This window comes from Molossus molossus, unplaced genomic scaffold (genome assembly GCF_014108415.1).
Source record: "Molossus molossus isolate mMolMol1 unplaced genomic scaffold, mMolMol1.p scaffold_m16_p_4, whole genome shotgun sequence".
Lineage (NCBI taxonomy): Eukaryota > Metazoa > Chordata > Mammalia > Chiroptera > Molossidae > Molossus > Molossus molossus.
In genome coordinates this window covers 55,405,856-55,418,457 of record NW_023425377.1, presented here as the reverse complement: position 1 = coordinate 55,418,457, position 12,602 = coordinate 55,405,856, and the positions used below count along the sequence as shown (strand labels likewise).

General features: G+C 43.4%; 1 protein-coding gene across 1 annotated transcript in view; it reads right to left on the bottom strand.

Moving 5' to 3' along the window:
- The window catches only part of ADAMTS2 (ADAM metallopeptidase with thrombospondin type 1 motif 2), a 382,685-nt gene that overhangs the window by 174,063 nt on the left and 196,020 nt on the right, over positions 1–12,602 (bottom strand). Inside the window, exon 4 of the mRNA XM_036240254.1 lies at positions 9,109–9,311. Within this exon, the coding sequence (XP_036096147.1) occupies positions 9,109–9,311 (203 nt within the window). The remainder of the gene's footprint in view (positions 1–9,108; positions 9,312–12,602) is intronic.

The window sequence follows — 12,602 nt, the reverse complement described above, 5'->3', positions numbered from 1 at the left end:
TTGAACACATAAATGCTAAATAGCATGTTATTAAACAATGAATGGGTTACTGAGAAAATCAAGGAAGAAATTAAAAAATTCCTGGAAACCAAAGAAAATGAACACACAACAGTACAAAATCTATGGGATGCAGCGAAAGCAGTTATGAGAGGGAAGTTCATAGCAGTACAGGCCTACTTAAAGAAACAAAAAAAATTTCTAACAAAATATCTAACCTCACAACATAAAGGGCTAAAAAGCAAACAAAAAGAGCAAGTAGAAGAAAGGAAATAGTAAAGATCAGAGCAGAAATAAATGACATGGAGACCGAAAAAACAATTCCAAGGATCAATGAAACAAAGAGCTGGCTTTTCGAAAAGATAAGCAGGATTGATGGACCTTTAGCTAGACTCACCAAGAAACAAAGAGAGAGAACTCAAATACACAAAATCAGAAATGAAAGAGTAGAAGTAACAACTGACACCAAAAAAATACAAACGATAGTTATCAACTACTATGAACAATTGTGTGGCAAAAAATTCGACAATCTAAGCAAAAAGGAAAATTTCTACAAACACACAGTCTCCCAAAACTGGACTGTGAAGAGATAGAAAACTTGAACAGACCAATAGCAACTAAGGAAACTGAAGAGGTAATCAAGACTCTCCTAGCAAACAAAAGCCCAGGCCTGGATGGCTTCATGGTGGAGTTTTACCGAACATTCAAAGAACTGACACCCATTCTCCTCAAACTATTTCAAAAAATTCAAGAAGAAGGAAGACTTCCAAACTCTTTTCATGAGGCCAGCATAATTCTAATTCCAAAACCAGAAAAAGACATTACCAAGAAAGAAAACTATAGGCCAATTTCCCTAATGAACATAGATGCCAAAATCCTGAAAAAAGTACTAGGGAATCGGATCCAGATTAAAAAAATTATTGACCATGACCAAATTGAATTCATCCCAGGGATGGAAGGCTAGTACATTATTTGCAAATCAATAAATGTGATACACCACATAAACAAAATGAAGAATAAAAACCACATGATCATATCAATAGATGCTGAAAAAGCATTAGACAAAATCCATCATCCATTTCTAATAAAAACGCTCAGCAATGTGGGAATAGAGGGATCATATCTTGATATAATAAAGGCCATATATGAAAGAACTACAGCCAACATCATATTCAATGGGCAAAAACTAAAAGCATTTCCCTTAAGAACAGAAACAAGACAGGGATGTCCACTTTTGCCACTTTTACTTAACATACTACTGGAAGTCTTAGGCACAGCAATCAGACATAAAGACAAAATAAAAGGGATCCAAATTGGAAAGGAGGAAGTGAAACTGTCATTATTTGCAGATGACATGATATTATACATAGAAAACCCTAAAGACTCCATCAAAAATCTACTATACTTAATAAATGAATTTGGCAAAGTAGCAGGATACAAAATTAACATCAAGAAATTGATGGTATTCTTATACACCAATGATGAATTCACAGAAAGAGAAACTGAAAAAACAATCCCATTTACCATCATGGCAAAAAAATTAAGATACCTTGGAATAAACTTAACCAAAGAAGTAAAGAACCTATTTGCAGAAAACTACAGGACATTGAAAAAAGAAATAGAGGAAGATATAAAAAAGTGGAACCACATAACTACTTCATGGATTGGAAGAATTAACATCATTAAAATGTCCATATTACCCAATGCAATCTATAGATTCAGTGCAATCCTCATTAAAATACCAACAACATATTTCGCAGAACTGGAAAAAATACTTCAAAAGTTCATATGGAACCAAAAAAGACCCCGAATAGCCACAGCAAACTTGAAAAAGGACAAAGTAGGTGTGATCACAATACCGGATATCAAGTTATACTACAAAGCTACTATAATCCAAACAGCCTGGTACTGGCATAAGAACAGGTGTATAGTCCAGTGGAACAGAACAGAGAACCCAGAAATGGACCCAAGACATTATGCTCAATTAATATTTGACAAAGGAGGCAAGAATATACAATAGACTAAAGACAACCTCTTTAATAAATGGTGTTGGGAAAATTGGACAGCTACATGCTAAAAAATGAAACTAGACCATCAACTTACATAAAACTTTACACAGCAATAAACTCAAAATGGATAAAAGTCTTAAATGTGTCTTGTGAATCCATAAAAATCATAGAAGAAAATGTAGGCAACAAAATTTCGGGCATCATACGCAGCAGTATTTTCACTGATACATCACCTAAGGCGACAGGAACAAAGAAAAATGAACACATGGGACTACATCAAAGCTTCTTCAAAAAAGCTAAAAATCTTCTTTACAGTAAAAGAAACAACCATGAAAGTGGAACGGGAATCCACTGTATGGGAAAACATCATTGCCAATGATACATCAGATAAGGGGTTTATTTCCAAAATATATAATGTGCTCGTACAACTCAACAAAAGGAAGACAAAGAACCCAATTAAAAAATGGTTAGGGGAGCTGTATAGATACCTCCCCAAATAGGACATACAAATGGCAAAGAGACATATGAAGAAATGCTCAACATCACTAATCACCAGAAAGATGCAAATTAAAACAACAATGAGGTATCACCTCCCACCTGTCAGAATGGCCGCCATCAACAAATCATCAAACAAGTGTTGGCGAGGGTGTGAGAAAAGGGGACTCTAGAACACTGCTAGTGGGAATGCAGACTGGTGCAGCCACTATAAAAATGCTATGGTTTTACCTCAAAAAATTAAAAATTGAATTGCCATTTGACCCAGTGTTCCCATGTCTAGGAATATACACTAAGAACCCTGAAACACCAGTCAGAAAGAATATATATACCCCCATATTCATAGCAGCACTATTTACAATAGCTAAGATCTGGAAACAGCCCAACTGTCCATCAGTAGACTAATGGATAAAAACGTTGTGGTACATATACACAATGGAGTACTAGGCAGCTGTAAGAAAGAAAGATCTTTCTTTTGAGATGACATGGAGAGACCTGGAAAGTGTTATCCTAAGCGAAGTAAGCCAAGCAGAAAAAGACAAATACTACATGATCTCACTTATTTATGGAATATAATGATCATAACAGTATGAGGAATAGGGTAGACCCAGAGACATGGACGTAGGGTACAGACTGACAACCCTCAGAAGAGGGGGTGGGAAGAGATAAACCACAGAACTTATATGTATGTACGCATAACCAATGGACATGGACAACAAAGCTTGGGAGTGGAGGAGGGTGTCAATGGGGTAAAAAATGAGAAACATCTGTAACAAAAATAAAATAAAATAAATATCAAAAATTAAAAATTAATTAATTAATTTAAAAAAATTTGGTGCAAAAGTGCTATTCTCTGGAGCATTATCTCAATCCATTGAGATTTTGCTTCCCAGAAATTGTCAACAGTTTGGGCTCAAATAAACTCACAAAATTCTTCAATGTTTCTTTCAATGTTCAATTCTTTCAATGTTTCTTCTGTTGACATCAGTAACCTTGTCTACAGCACATAAGAGCTAAAAGTCAGTGCAAAGGCACCAGAGCGTGAGGCTCAGGCCCAGAGCCTGGCCCAAGCACAATCTCAGGCACAATTTTCTTCATCTGTGCAGAAGCCAAGAGTGGAGCAGCTTTGAGTTAAGCCTCTGGATGGGCAGGGATAGAAAAAGGGCCATAGAGACTAGGTCTAAGGAAGGCAGTACAGGGAATGCGGTGTCAGGGATGGTGGCAGAGTCCAGTGCAGGACTGAGGGTCCTGGATTTAGGGGCAAGTGGCCAGCCTATGCTCAGAATGGACCCTGCCCTTGGGCTTTAATGCTCAGCAGTTGCCAGTGTTGAAATTCTTCATTTCACCTTTGAATTTGTGTTAAGTAAGTGAAGTTGGATGGGGCAGGAAAGCCTTGGCTCATATATGGTCCCCCTTCCCTAGGACAGGTTCTTGGTCACCTGCTCCCTACCCTGTAACTACTGCTGACTGCTGCGCATCTCAAGCTGGGGCACAGCTGGGGCTATCCTGCCCTGGGCAGGCAGCCCCACACAAATTTCAGAAGAAGTGAGCCTCTCATGCACCCCAATCCAGGTGCTGAGGTGTAAAGGCCCCTGGCCATCTACCCTGGGTTGAGGCATTGGGCCTGTGGGAAAGGGAGATGCCAGGCTTAATGTTCTCAGACTCTCTGGGCAGGGCCCAAATCCATGTGTTCCTCCAGTGGTGAATGTCAGAGGGGACGGGACAGCTGTCAGCTCCCAGTGGCCCACAACTGCATGGGGTCCCGGTGGGATCTGTACCTGGGGGAGCATTCCTCCACTGGCTCTGTCCCTGGGGTTCTTCTCTTCTTCCTTCCAACCTTCCTGAGTCTGGCTTGTACTTTGAACTTCTGGCCAGCTCGAGGCACCCTCTATGCATTAGCCACAAAAATACAAATCTGTTTAACTTTGATGATTCTCCATACAAGTTCAATGCTCTAATATGTGCATTTAAAACAAGTTTTGTACAATATAAAGATAAATGGTAAAGTTTACGCTAATAATTTAAAATTTTAATTGTTGCTTTGGCTGGTTTGGCTCAGTGGTTAGAATGTCAGCCCACGGACTAAAGAGCCTTGGGTTTGATTTCTGGTCAAGGGCACATATCTCAGTTGCAGGTTTGATCCCTAGCCTTGGTCAGGGTCATGCAGGAGACAACCAATGGATGTGTCTTTCTCACATTGATGTTTCTCTCTCTCTCCCTCTCTTCTGATGTTTCTCTCTCTCTCCCTCCCACTCTATCTAAAAAAAAAAAAAAAAAATCAGTGGAAAAATATCCTTGAGTGAGGATTAAAAATAATAATAATAAAATTCTAATTGTTCTATACTTACAGACAATAAGAAGATAACTAAAATCTTGACAAGTTGAGAGAGAGACTAAAGGAGAAAGGAAAAGGATTTATATGTACCTTTAATGGCCCTTTTTCTTGCTCTTTGAATAAGAAAGCCACATTTCCATTTTGGCCCAGAAGTTTTGTACCAGGAGACATTCTGGGTGTGGGTCTGCTGGGGCTGGCCAATGTGACAAGAATGGTCAGGTGGTCAGTGAGGAGTGGGGTTTGGGAAATGATGCTGTTGACAATAAGCCATGGGAGTCACTGCTGGGGCAACCAGAGTGAAGCCCCAGAAGACTGACTTCCAGGGTAGGCATGAAGTGCCAAACATAGCACCCAAGGTAAAACTGGGAAGCAAAATGTCTCAGAACATGACTACACACAAACATGTGAACTATCAAAAAACAATCTGAAACAAAACAAAAGGCAAACCACAAAACTAGGAAGACTATTTCCCACCTAGGTGACAGACCAAAAGTTAACCTATTTTAATATAAAGGTTTTTTGAAGTAACAAGAAAAAATTGAAATTCCAGTAAAATAAAGGACATGAGTTAGCCAATCATAAAACTGTAAGATAATCACTGTTTTAAGATATGCATATGTTTAAAATACAACCACATTACTCTCAAATAAATACAACTTACAACAAAATGTCTATCCTGGTTATGGCTCTCAATGTACTACAGCTAGGAAGAACTCAGTGCTATGAGCAAGTGGAAGCTAGACATTGTATCAAAGGAGCATGAATAGGTAAAATAACAGAAAATATTCTGGCATTGAAAGCTTTAAAATACACATACTGTTGACCAGGGATTGAATTTTTAGAAATTCAGCTAAAGAAAAAAGTAAATAATGAGCAGTAGATTCAATTGTAAGGATTTTCATTGCAGTCAGTGGCCCACCTAACCTCTAATGGGGAAATAAATATGTCATAATCAGTTATATAAAAGTTTGCTGCTGTCATGTGGTGCAATGACATGCCATCATTAAAGCGAGGCTGTGGGCAATAACGTAGGAGAAAACATCCACATCCTTGTATAAATACATTCTAACTTTCCATTGTAAATAACATATTGTCTGTGTTAAGTACAGTGCATTTTAATAAACAAAGAATGTTACTTTTCTAGATTTAAGGAGGCAAAGAAGGAAAGTGGACCTGGCAGGAGGTGCAGGAGGTTTGGTGGGGTGGGTGACTCTGAACAATGTAAGACCCTTTTTGTGCCCAGGTGAAGTGCTCAGCAAACATTTCCAACCCTTCTAACCCTCCAGAAAGTCTAAGACGGAGAAAGGAATGCATTAATTCCCATTTTCCTATGAAAAAGGAAATAAAATGCCTTGCCCATTAATGCAGGAAAGAAGCAGCACCTCTAGCTATTTCTCACTGCTATTAGGGTCGTAATCAAGTGTCTCTTTGCTTGCCTCCAACTTCCCTTCCTACCTGGGCCCCTTGCCTCCACAATGACCCTTTTGTACTTCTGCAGATATACCAACCTCTTTCTGCTCAGGGCCTGGACACTGCCCTCTCCCTCAGCCTTCTCCTCCCACAGTGGTCCATGATCATTCAAGTCTCAGCTCCAGTGTCACTTCCCAGCACACCTTTCCTGGCCACCTCTATAAAGTCACCCACCTTCCCCAGCCTTCCTCCCTTCTCCATTTCATGAGTTATTTTATTTCCTTCATTACATGTCATTATCTGAAATTATCTCACTTGTTTTCACTTGAGTATTACCTGTGCTCCCCAACAGAATGCCAGCCTATAGCCACAGGCACCGTGTCCTGTCTTGCTCACAGCTGTAACCCTCTCCTGACATGCATGAACAGAAGCTGGGCATATTAGTCAGAATAGGATGGGCTATGCTACAGTAAGTAACAAAGAATCCACCATGTCTCAGTAGCTTAACACAACCAAGGACACTCTGTGTTTCCTTGCGTACATCACAACCTAATTCAGGTTAGGTGGCCCTGCCCCATTTTGTAGCTGTATTTACATGTGTCTTTCAAGATCATTGTAGCAGAGAAAGGAAGAGAGCGACAGGATATGCCAGTTCTTAGCTGTCCCAGCCAGAAGGTGAGACACATGTCATTTCCTACCACACAGCCCCAAATTAAGTGCACAGGAGGCTGGGAAATGGAAGGGAGGAGAGGAGCACATGAATGTTTGATGAATCTGAAATGTCTGTGTCATAACAGGATCCGCGTTGCAGCCTGGGCTCCGCCACAGAGAGATCCCAAAGGGAGCCTTAGAGGAAGAACTACCTAGAGCAACATAAGAAACCAAATCAGCTGAGAGCTGTCAGGGTCCAGCCATATTTGTGTCCAGCCCACCTGAGCCTCTCTTCCTCCTTGTACCCTGCATTCCCAGGGTACCATAGGGACCCACACTAGAGTCTCCTAATCCCAGGGCTGACTTTCATGGCCTTTTTCAGGGTATAGACTATGTCCACCTAGGCCTGGTCCCAGAGTCTTGACCGCTGGGAGCACTCTGCCCTGGCCTTGGCTGTTCTCTCAGCTGACCAAATGCCTCACTTGGAATGCAGTCTGGGCTGGCTGCTGCCACATCTGTCCTTCATGTTGTTAGCTTTGAATTCAACACTGGGAAGGCCAGTAACCAGCTGTGTACTTACAAGGAGAGAGAGGTGTGCTCTGGCCTGGGCCACATCTGGATTAGGGCCACTCAAGACTATGGTTGCAACTCCAGGTGAGCCAGCACCTTCAGGGTCTCAAGACCCCCATGCCAGGCTGCCCACACTGCTGTTTAGCACAATGTGCCAGGTGAAATTCAGGGGAAGGGTATAGCAGGCAGTCCTGCTGTGCACAACTCTTCCAGGATTGCATTGTCCAATATGGCAGCCACTAGCCATACTGATGATTTAAATGCAAATGCAAATTAATTACAAACATTAAATTTCCCATTAGAATGACTGTTGTGAAAGATAACAAGTGTTGGTGGGAATGTGGAGTCATGGAAAACCTTGTGTCCTACTGGTAGGATTGTAAAATGGTGCAGGTGCTATGGAAAACAGTATATAGCATCCTCAAAAAAGTTAAAAATAGAATTACTTTATGATCTAGCAACTACACTTCTGAGTATAGACATAAAACAACTGAAAGCAGGGACTGGAATAGACAGACATTGTACACCTAGGTTCATAGCAGCCTATTCACAACAGCCAAACGGTGGAAGTAATCCAAGTGCCCATCAGTAGATGAAGGGATACACAAAATGTGGTCTGTCTATGTAATGGAATCTTAATCGGCCTTTAAAAGCACAAAAATCCTTACACCTACTACAACATGGATGAACCTTGAAGACATTGTGCTAAGTGAAATAAGTTAGTCACAAAAAAGAGAAATACTGCATGATTTCCCTCATATGGGGCTCCTAGAGTAGGAACTATAGAGACAGGATGTAGAATGGTGGTTCCCAGGGACTCAGGAGAGGAGAGAATAAGGAGTTAGTGTTTAATGGGGACAGAGATTGTTTTGCAAGATGAAAAGAGTTCTGGAGATGGGTGGTGGTAATGGTTGAATAACAATATAAATAAATGTACTTAATACCACTAAACTGTACACTTAAAAACAATGAAGACAGTAAATTTTGTTGTGTGTATTTTACCAAAATTTAAAAAAAATTTTAATTAAAATTAAAAATTCTATTAAAAAATAGAATTTTTGTCATGCCCTAGAAGGCTTAGGTGGCACACAAGCACCCCATTAAATAGCACAGCTTCACAGGGAAAAGGGGATTCCCTCTTCAAGCTTCAGTTTCTGTGACTACTCCAGGAGAAGCCTGGATGGGTTTCAGTCTGTCTGTCCCCTCTCGAATATACACTGATATCCCTTTTCTTTTTTTAAAAAATTATTTTCTGTTTTACTTTTAGGTTACCCTTATGTAAAGTGAAGTCTCCTTGGTAAATAATTTTAAGTTTTAAAAAGTCAGTTTATTTAGAGGAAAATACACAGTACAGGTAAAGTGTGGTATGGCAAAAATCGAGAAAACTGGTACACAAATGACTAGAGTTTGGAAAAATCTCGTCAGTGTGCAAATAGTCTTGCCAAGTCAAAATATCCCCCATTTACAGATGGGAAAACTGAGGTTCAGTGTCGTTGATGGGAAGGTCACCTTTTCTCACCAGTAGACCCAGAAAAGCTTCCCTGTAGCCATATCACTCACTGCTAGGTTCACTAGGAAACCACAGAAAGCACAGGTGCCTTGGCCCACCTGCACCTCCCCTCCCCACCCGCCCCCACTTACAATGTTCATGAGCGTGAGGAGGTACTTCTGCACATGTTCCTTCCCGTGGAACTGGACCACAGAATCATCCACACCCAGCAGGACCTCGATGTTGTAGTCATCATCGGCAGCATGTCTGCGTGCCCTGTGCCTTGAGCTGTTGACCCGTTCCTCGAGGATGCCCAGGGTACGGCTGAGGCTGTCCAGGCTGTCCTGGGAGTCCCCTGGAAAACAGAGTACTTAGTGTGCAGCAGCAGCCTGGGCTCACCAGGGACACAGCAGCAGTAGGACAAAACCCCACTCAGATACAACTCAGCACCTGCCCAGCACCAGCTGGGCTATCATCTTGTTGAAAACTTACAGCAAACAGAGGGACTTTTGTCCTATTTTACAAAATCACAAACTGAGTTTCAGAGAGGGCCAAATCAGCTCAGACCCCACAGTATACAAACCAATTGCTCGCCATTCCATCACAGAGCCCTGGTCTGGCACCCAGTGACAAATGGAAAGGCTCAGAGGCTGGGCTGCCCAGCCAGGAGTGGATGTGGGCAGAGCCAGATTCTTTCACCTATTTACACACTCAACACTTGAGAAGGGCTGCCCAGATGCTAAAGGGCTGGTCTCCCAAGTGTGGCTACCCCTGTTATAAATGGAGAAACTGAGGTCCAGCCCAGCTGGTGTATGTCCCACAGCATCTCCTCGGGCAGCTCCCTTTCAGAACTTCCTGCTCAGTCCTTCACTAAAGCAAGACCCCTCATCTCTGGGCTAGGTCCACCTATCCCCACTCTATGGTCAAGACCTCCCATCAGTGCCCTTCCCCAGGTGAACTGGTCCCAAGCTGATTAGATGAGTGGTTGTCTGACTGAATTATGCAGGAACCAGGACAAGCCCTTCTCATGACAGCTCCCTCATGGTCTTCCTGATCAGGGTCTCACTTCCAGCCACACAGGTTTGACACCTGGTCCAGGGTGGGGGAATAAGGCCTAAGGGGCCTCAGCTGAGAGGTCCAGAGGCCTGGAGTTTCATCAGGCCAAGGATCCCAGGCTATTTTCTCGCCATCTGAACAGCTAGCTATAGCTGACAAATCGGTTCCCTTCTTCTTTTCCACTGGGCTCAGATCCTGCCCTGGCCTGGTCCCTGACCCTAGGGTTCTGCTTCTCTTTGGCATTCCCTGAGTGTGAGCAGAGGGGAATTTCAGAGACTCTTGCTTTGGAGGGACCTTGGACCTCAGGTTATCAAGACATCACCATTCCAGGGGGTGGTGTCCAGGTCTTGGGGCCCCTGCCACAGGTGGGGCTGAAAGCCCAGCTCAGCTGTCAATACTCCTGAAGACCACCTCTCTTAAGAATTTCCAGAAAATTATTCTCAGTTGGCTCCAAAGCCTCTTGTCTGCTGCCTCCTCCATACAGGGAGAGAAACAGGAACTCCCTGCACATCATAGTGCTACATGACAGGGCTTCTGAAAGCAGCATGGCCACGCATGGACAAGTCAGGCAGCCTGCCACTGGGTCCTGCTCCACTACTTGGCCCTACACAGACATCCCCTCATGTAGTACTGACAACGGGCCTTTTTGGTGTGCAATATTGTGCCCATTTTATAGACAGGAGGACTGACAGAACCCTCAGTGTGGCTGACTCTCAGGCAGGACCTGCTATCTGTTTGTTCCTGCTATCTGAAGAACAAACCTGCAACCAGGCCACAGAGCTCTAGAAAAAGTGGGGTGCAGGAGGTGCAAAAGAAGCAGGGTGGGGAGCAACACAGAGAAGAGGAATTAGTAGGGTTAGAGCTGAGCAGCTGCTTGCGTTCCTGTATCTCTTGGGGTTTTCTTGCCTAACCCCCAGTAGCCTGCTATACACGGGGTATATGCACATGCACATGCACATGCACCCGGCTGATGCTGTTCAGGGTAGGTCCAGGGAGGCAGGCATGCAGCATCCCTGTGCAGAGCCAATGCCTCACTGGGCTTCCTGGAGATGACTCAGGAATATCCTTGTTGCTACCAGAGGACAGACCAGCTACTTAAATCTGACAGGGGTTTGAGGAATTGCTACTCTATTTTTATACATTTATTTCTTTGCATTTCTAACAAGCAGGGACAGCTCACCTTCAGAACCACCGTGGAGGCACATTTTCATAAAACTCTTGCCTGGGAAGAGGCTGCCCCTTTTGAGCCAAGGGTCACTAACAGGTGGTCTCTGGGCAAAACCAGCCCAGAAAGGCACTTGTTAGGGCCACACAGTGTTTTTAAAATACCTCACTTTGCCCTGGCTGGTTTGGCTCAGTGATTAGATTGTTGGCCTGTGGACCAAGGGGTTGTGGGTTCGATTTCCAGTCAGGGGCACGTGCCTTGGTTGCGAGTTGTATCCCTAGTCCCAGTTGGGGTCATGTAGGAGTCAGCCAATCAATGTGTCTTTCACATTGATGTTTCTCTCCCTCTCTCCCTCTCCATCCCTCCCTTTCACTCTTTCTGAAAAATCAATGGAAAAGTATCCTCAGGTGAGGATTAACAACAACAACAAAAATACCTCACTTGGTTGACAGTGTTTCAAAATTGGGAAATTTCTTGTTAAACAAAATCTAGAATAGCCAGTTTCTCTGAGGAATTAGGAGCTGGGGTCGTGGCACAGGTGGGTGGTTGTTGGGTTAACACTGGGGTGTGGAGTGACAGTCATACCTGGAGACAGGCACACAGGACCATGTCCCCAGGCTACCTCCTGGCCCCTTAACTCAAGGAGTCACGCACAAATCAGTGATCCCTCATGACATTCCCTGTGGAAGGGCAAGGGGGCTGCCATTGGTCCAGAGCTGGCTGGGCCATAACTTATAGCTGCTTCTAACAAACAAGCATGGTTTTCAATTAAATTGTATGTTACAGGTCCTTCAAGAACAATATTTTCTAAAGATGCATTAGAAATGTAAGTTTTATCTCAAGCATAATTGTTGTTATAATTATTTTAGTCACAATTATTTTGGGGGTAACTTGAACTTTATGTTATAGAACACCCCAATCCCTGAAGGCCTAGCCCCTGTAGAGATGCCCCAAAGCGGAGGTCAAAGTGCAGATGAGGAGAGGAAGACAAGGCCCCTCAAGACTCCTGGCAAGTGACAACCCCACCCTGCCATCCAGCCCTTGGAAGCCTCAGGCCTGGAAGGATATAGGGAGCAGCCACAAGGTGATCAAAGTCTGCCAAGCCTGTAGCCACATGAGCATTGATGGGACTCAGCAGCCAGGCTGATTTCCCATATTATCAGTCTTGGATGTCTCCTCAGTTTCCCTACTATGGGCTTGATCCTGAAGCCTAAGCTATGCAGAGACCCTAGCCACACCCTGGTCCCAGCAGGCCTGTCCCTCAAGCCGAGTCTTGCTTCCAAGAACTCAAGCTAGTGGCAGGCTCCTGCCCAGTCCTGGGTGGGCTACCACGTGATCCTCTGACACAAACTCAGGCCTTTGCAGCCGTCCATCTATACTGGGTAGCCTACCTGATCTAAAGGCATCTGCTCCTCCTGGCACTAG